The sequence below is a fragment of the Aulonocara stuartgranti genome (assembly GCF_965226115.1).
Source record: "Aulonocara stuartgranti genome assembly, chromosome: 19".
Classification (NCBI taxonomy): Eukaryota; Metazoa; Chordata; class Actinopteri; order Cichliformes; family Cichlidae; genus Aulonocara; species Aulonocara stuartgranti.
The window spans coordinates 10,863,701-10,870,943 of NC_138955.1; the positions used below are offsets into that span (position 1 = coordinate 10,863,701).

The 7,243-nt window shown below is 46.8% G+C and overlaps 2 protein-coding genes across 5 annotated transcripts in view; one reads left to right on the plus strand and one right to left on the minus strand.

Moving 5' to 3' along the window:
• grin3ba (glutamate receptor, ionotropic, N-methyl-D-aspartate 3Ba) overlaps positions 1-2,063 on the minus strand; it is a 90,187-nt gene extending 88,124 nt beyond the window's left edge. Inside the window, exon 1 of the mRNA XM_082515465.1 lies at positions 1,208-2,063. Coding sequence (XP_082371591.1) covers positions 1,208-1,741 — 534 coding nt within the window. The 5' untranslated portion in view covers positions 1,742-2,063. The remainder of the gene's footprint in view (positions 1-1,207) is intronic.
• Positions 2,064-3,820: 1,757 nt separating this feature from the next.
• On the plus strand, positions 3,821-6,923 carry LOC309695066 (uncharacterized protein). Of its 4 annotated transcripts, none has more exons than XM_082515467.1 (3): positions 3,821-6,186; positions 6,491-6,600; positions 6,689-6,923. In XM_082515467.1, exons 1-3 carry the CDS (start codon positions 4,785-4,787, stop codon positions 6,860-6,862), a joined length of 1,686 nt encoding a protein of 561 aa, XP_082371593.1. In that variant the 5' UTR covers positions 3,821-4,784; the 3' UTR covers positions 6,863-6,923. The 4 variants fall into 4 exon arrangements, with proteins under 4 accessions (XP_082371593.1, XP_082371594.1, XP_082371596.1 ...); XM_082515468.1 differs by having other exon boundaries at positions 6,491-6,565; XM_082515470.1 differs by having other exon boundaries at positions 3,821-6,077.
• The last annotated feature ends 320 nt before the right edge of the window (positions 6,924-7,243 follow it).

Below are 7,243 nucleotides of genomic sequence, written 5' to 3' on the forward strand. Positions count from 1 at the left end.
TTCTATAGAAAAAAAGAACCCTGTTCTCTCTTCCAGCTCACCCCTTCTATTCCCCCCTTCATATCTCCTAAATTTCTCTCCTTTTACTCTCCTCTGCTTATCTCCCTGCTCTGCTGACACATTCATCAAGTGGTTTGACTTCTCATTCATGCAACCTTTATTGAAATAAGCAATCCATTGTTGGCAAAGAGAGGTGGCAGACTTACCCCCACCCCACATGATGGTGATAGTTAAATATGTGTGTGCAAAGTGCATGCATTCATATGTTTGTGGTGACTTAGAGATGCAGTTGGCTGCTCAGTGGGATAGAGACATTTTTATGTAGGCAAATGTGACAGAAGCTGCACTGACTGACTGGCAGTTCTGCTGGGAATACTAACATTGCACACACACATAGATCTGTGTTGTCTACCTAATTTGCACGTACACACATAAACATAGCATATATGTGATCATACTAATAGAGTGAGCCACACTTCTCCGTGACATCTGTCTATCAGTATTTCAACTGCTGGAATGGGCTCAGAAAGGTGCCAGAAGCAATCTCTAAGTACACACATCCTTTCTGGCACAAACACACACATACGCACATAGATTCACAGAGAAAAGAGCTTAGAAAGAGAGAAATTTTCACCTCGCTCGGGGGTTCAGTCCAATACCAAGTCAGAGTGACCAGATATTAAACATGCATGTTAAGGGCCTGCAGGTTCACCAGAGCTCAGTTAAAATCAGTCTGAACAGCAGACATTGCTGGAAGAAGGCAACAGTGCTAGAAGTTAAAGTCTGATACACTAAAATGTCTCTTTATTTAAAATTAATTATCCATGTAACATTATCACCATTTCTGTCTGTATTATTTTAATCATTCTTTAGTGTAACTGCTCTGATGATCACAGTTCTTTACACTGTCCATTTGCCTTTAGCCTGCCTTAAAATCTGGCTAGTAGGAAGCATTTTGCACCAACTCAGATAACAAAATCCATGCCACAGGCTAATGGGTCAGTCAATGACTTACTGGTGAATGTCAGCTCTTGGAATCAGATGAAATTATGTTAGGTCATGGCATGCTGCTAATTGAAGTGCAAGATGCTGGAAAGATGAAAGCCATGATATATACACACATAACCATTTTTCACTGTCATCTTTCAAAGATGATTGCTACAGGTGCACAGTGACGCCAGGAAAGACACACAGCGTCAATTCCTACCTTAGTCACAAGGGGTTCTGTGTCCTCCAGGATAGATACGAAGGGGATCTCCAGGAAAGAGGAGAGAAACTCCACCTGGATCAGCTCCTCCCTGGAGCGGGGAAAGGCGAGCACGGCTGACACACCCCTGACCACCAGGTCCTGGCAGGCACTACGGGACAATGACTCAGGGTCCCCTCCCGCGGGCGATCGAGCCACCATTTCCAAGCTCAGGTTGTAGGGCAGCAGAGGAGCTGGCTGAGAGGTTGTTGTGGAGGAGTCTGCCCCTCCGCCTTGATGCCGGAGGCTGGCCAGGGCGCGGTTGAGCGCGTTTTGTATCCGTGCCGGCTGTCGGGTAGGCAAGAGCGCACCGAGACGCACGGTGTGTCCTATCCGGGCGAGAATGTGGCAAGGTTGTGGGTGAGGGAAGCAGGCGTCCGGGGAGGAAGAGACGGTTAATAAGAGAAGCAGCAGGAGCGTTCTGGCAGAGAAGGAAAGGAGATGAGTTCTCCCCGGGGCGAGGCAGTAGGTCCAGAGTCCAGAAAGAGACACCATGCTGCAGCTCCGACACACAACACTGGAGGACTGGGCTCTGCTCGGCGGGAGATGGCATAGCTCCCTCTTTCTCCCGGCTCCACCGCTTTTCTCAGACTTGATGGTTCTTTTCTTTCCCCCTTTCTTCTTTGTTGATGCGCGCTGTCGACGGTGATTTGTCGGCGTTTTGACGTTTCGACTCTCACCTCTTCAAAGTTTTTATGTCAACAGTAAAAGACGCGCTTGGTGGAGGAGAGGAGAAAAGAGCGCTCACAGCTTAGTGCGGTCGCCCCGCTTCTGTCAGTCTCTGCTGGAGGAAGGCACACCAGCTGTGAAGTGTGTGTGTGAGCGTCTCTCCAAGTGTGTGTGTGTGTGTGTGTGTGTGTGTGTGCGCGCGCGCGCGCAGAGAGCCTGCCCGCCAATAATCTAACCTCTCACGGAGCTTGCCTCTTGTTGAATTTTAATGAAAATTCGTCGGGTAACATTTTCTTCCGCTTCTTCGGGTCCCGGGGAAAATTTGCCGTTAATGTTTTCATTCAGTTTTGAATATATATATATATATATATATATTTAAATAGAGAGAGAGAGAGAGAGAGAGAGAGAGAGAGAGAGAGTATTACAATAGTATTAAGCCAGCCAGACAATCAAATACAGAAATAAGTTTGCTGCTTCTAGATGACTTAGATTTGTACAGAGAGCTATTGATGGCAAAGATCTTTCGGAAATGCACAAATTCCGAGCACAAAAAGTATTAGACTGCTGTGAGTGTCATAAAGATTGATTCGAAGCAAAAAGAGGACTGAAAGTTGTTGTTTTTTTTTTTCAAATTGAATCCTTTTTGAAAAGGTGGCCATTCATTTTCTGATGTAATATGCCACTTTTAAGCACCTCTGCAGGCCGGATCGCGATGTTCCTGCCAGGTTGGGCAACACAAAGCTAATAGCTCGCTGAAATCTCAATTTTCCTCCGGGATTTATACCCACTTCTTTCCTACCGTCCAAGTAGAACATTACCCGTTGTGTAACCACGTCTTTTCAGCACCACGGACAGCGCCAATGCCATAAAAGAGATCTACTGTGCATGCTAATATGGCTTCATGCAAGGGACAGTGCTCAGTACTCCTTTCATTCATTCTGCACTCACTTCTCTGTCCCCCGGATCTAATTTGCCATCGTTAGAGCGGAACATTCAGCAAATCTTTGTGTCCACCGGGTGAAATCTGGGCTGGTGGTGCTGTGGTTCTCATAGTCCCCGCACACCCTTTTTCTGATAATTCCCTGTTTGTCAAACACCAGTGATGCCTTTAATGTCCCGTCTCTGCTTTTCTTTCTTTCTCACTCTCTGTGGCTTTGGCAGGGCCGTTTCACTGTGAGGTCTGGCTTGAAAAGGTTTCCTTGGCGAACCTGCAGATAAAAGTATCACTGCCTCTCGCTGACTGTCTATCACTAACGCACACACACATATTCCCGGGATCAACAAGTCATTTCACAGCCTACTGGGTGACCTGATGTGATACCAGTGCGATTTACTGACAAATATGAGACAGTTGGGGAAAAGAGTGTTTCCTTACCTTTCCTCCTTCGCCTCATGCTCCACTTGCTCCAAATAGAGGAAAGATGAAAACCAACACTGTGGGCTTTGTTGTACGGCAGAAACCGGCAGCATTAAACTTGCATGACTCTTCACACACTCTCCCTCTGGTACCTGTTGAAGCTGGGCAGAGGAGAGGGAAAAACGCGTTTTTCCAAATATATTTCTGTTTGTTTACGTAGTGAAATGTGATAATGTTTGTCTGGAAACCGAGTTCATTATAATGTGGAAATCTGAGCGGACCAGGGTGTTGAAGCTGTTATGTAACCAAATGATATATTATCAATTTGAGCAAACATTTTTCTCTTTTCTTTGGTTTCATTTTACATTGTTACTTAGGGCTATTTGTAGTTATGTGCATTAGATAAAAAGAGAAAAAGAAATGTTAAAAATTATTTTATATTTTGATTATGTATGGCTTCTTGGCACTTATGAGACATATAACTGATGACATAAAACATGCACAGTAAATAATTTGGATAATTTAAAAAAAATCGTACAATCTTCTTGTTAGGTGTCACCAACCACAGTGGCTCATCATCCTTCATCGCACCCTATTGTTAGCACCCTAACCTCCACTGTCCTCTTATGTGGTCATTCTCTTTTCCTTCTGCCTGACAGCTCCATATTCAACATCCTTTGTCCATTAGATCCACTATCCCTCCCCTGCACATGTCCAAAACATCTCAGCCTTGCTTCTCTAACTTTGTGTCTTAATTGTTCAACCTGATCTGTCCTTCTAATTTTGCTCATTCTGGTCACTCCCAACAAAACAACTTAACACTTTCAACCCTGCCAGCTCTGCTTCCTGTCTTTTTATTAGAGCCACCATCTCCAAACTGTACATCACAGCAGGTCTCATCACCATCTTGTAAACCTTCCCTTTCACTCTTGCTGCTGTCCTTCCGTAACAAATCACCCCTGACACTCGTCTCCACCCACTCCTCTCTGCCTGGACTGCCTGTTGCTTTGACCCCAGGTGTGTAAATTCATCTTCCTTCACTCACACTTGATCTACTCCTTGCAACCTTACAGTTACACCTGTCTCCCTCTCATTCACTCATGTATTCTGTCTTGCTTCTACTGACATTCCTCTTGTCTTCAGTGCATACCTCCATCTCTTAAGGCTCACTGCCACCTGCTCTTTAATCTCACTATAGATCACAGTGTTGTCTGCAAACATCACAGTCTCCTGCCTTACCTCATCTGTCAACCTGTCCATCACTCTTATAAGCAAGAAGGGGCTCAGAGCCGAACCCCACCTTGAACTTGTTCTGTCACTCTTACTGCACACCTCACTGCTGCCTCATGTATGTCCTGCGCTATCCTCACATTGTCATGATACATTGTGTGGCAGGCAGGGGAAGGACCCAAGATGCAGATTCACAGACACGGGGATAAACTCAAAAAACACAGCTTTATTGCTGGCCACGGGAAGCAATACAAAATAAACTAAAACTGGGAAAACTAAAGCATGAACTGTACAAGGAACCGAACCACGGGGAGAATTACACACAACATGAGGGAGAACGCGACGCCGAACAGAGGGAGACTCAGACAGAAATACACAGAGGGTAAACGAGGAAAGTGGGCACACACGGGGAACACAGGTGACACTGATAATCATAACGAGACAGGGCGGGGTGAACTGAACATGACATGTACAGGCACAGAGGTTCAGACAGGAGGAGAGAGAGCACAGGGAAATACAGACATAACGGGCTGGGGAAACATGAAACAACCACAAAGGGAGACGAGGGCTCATAAATACATAGAGGGCACACAGGGGGGAGAGAGAGCACGGGGAGAACTTAGACATAATGGGCAGGGGAAACATGGAATAAAACATAAGGAGAGACGAGGGCTCACAGATACACAGAGGGGCACACAGGGGGTAAAAGCCATGAAGGGAAAACACTTAGGGAACAACACAACAGGGCAACTCAGAAAACATGGCCTAAATAAGGAACGAAATACAAAAATACAAGGAACTAAGAATACTGGGCCCACATGGCCCAGGACCATGACATCACCCCCCCCCCCCCCTAAAGGGCTGGCTCCCGACAGCCCAAACCCGAGAAACAAAAACAAAAACAGAAAACAACCCACCCAGGGCGGGAGGCGGGGGACCAGGACGGAGGGACCAGAACGGGAAACAAAACAAACAACAGAAAACACAGGAGCACATGACCATAGTCAAAATAAGGTTCAGGGGGCCGACCCAGAGCCCACAGGCACAAGAGTTCACGGGTCACACGGTCGGGGGGCCGACCAGGCGGGTGGCACAGGTGGCAGAGCTGGTCCGGAGGCCGGCCGTGCGGAAGGCAATGGCGGCGGCGACGAAGGAGACGACGGAGCAGTTCAGGAGGCCGGCCGCGCGGAAGGCAGCGGCGGCGGCGAGGGAGACGACGGAGCAGTTCAGGAGGCCGGCCGCGCGGAAGGCATAGGCGGCGGCGAGGGAGACGACGGAGCAGTTCAGGAGGCCGGCCGCGCGGAAGGCAGCGGCGGCGACGAAGGAGACGACGGAGAAGTTCAGGGGGCCGACCGCGCGGAAGGCAGCGGAGGCTCTCCAGTCTCAGGCGTGCTGGCCATGGCCTGGTGGGCACAGGACCAGTCGAGGCAGGACCAGTCGAGGCAGGACCAGACGATGGCGATGCGGGGGCCGGACCAGGCGTCGCTGCAGAGGCTGAGGCTGGACCAGGAGGAGCAGAAGCCAAAGTTGGAGCTGGGCCAGACGAGGACGAAGACTCTGAGGCTGGGCAAACAAGTAGCAAACAACAATGTCGCACACATCCTGAATTTTAAGCTCATCTTTGCAACTGGACCAAACCACAATAAGTCATATGAGGAGGATTCCCTTTTTCAAAGCTTAAAATGTATTGTTTTGCATGTATAGTTATAAAAAAAAAGTTCCAGGACAGAATTTTACATTATTATCATATAGTCTTATTAATGATGCATTGAGGAGGGTTAAATTGTTATTTACCTGGAAAAAGAGGAACTGGAGTCTCTCAACTTTAAGGGAGGGGTGGTACAAATAAATGCCCTTCCTAGTTAGGCCCATCCCATAAGTGTGGTCCTCCAGTCCTCTCCTCTGCCCTGTCAGTGTTTGTTGTTGTGCTTCTGTTTCTCTCTCTCCTCCTCACTCCTCCCCCACCTGGGGGGTACTCTTTTTTGCAGTTTCCCACCTTTGGCAAACACACCTGGCTGCAATTTATTCACCTGCTGCTCATCATCTTCATTTGGGCTTACTGGGTGATGTTCTTCACTGGATCGTTGTACTTATCACAGTTAGTGTAGCCTCAGCTCTCTTTGTAATTCCTGAATCCCTCATCGTGCTATGCTGATTCTCTAATGTGTGTTTCCTCTCCTATGCAGACCCTCCTGGAACCCCTCCTGTTTCCTCTCAAACCCTGTCGAGCGAGCATGAGTGTGAGTGGACATCTGTGTAGAGTGAGTTTGGATGTGTGTTCCCTTCCCTGGATTCCCTGGAGCTCTCTTTCTTCCCACCCCCACCATATTTGCTGTCTACCTGTAAATAAACTCACTTAATTGCATTATTCAGAGTCCTGTGTTTGAATCCTCCCTGTTCGATCATGACATGATGTGTCAATCAAACACCAATAAAGCTGATGTGTATTCGTTATAGTCGTTTAAAAGTAGTTTAATCTTGGATTTGTGCCAATACTGGGATGATTTGTACATGGTCATATTGTATTTTTATATGTACAACATTTTTACAGCAAGACCTTAGAATTTACTTCGTTAAACAAGCTGGGCAAAATAAATTAAATACAATACACAAACCACTCTAAAAATTTATTGAAAGACTTGCTTGATCATTCAAAAAAAGACACGAGCACAAATCCGAAACCTGAATAAAAATAATTAACTGTGAAATATGTTACATGAATTCTAGGTATAGAACACTCT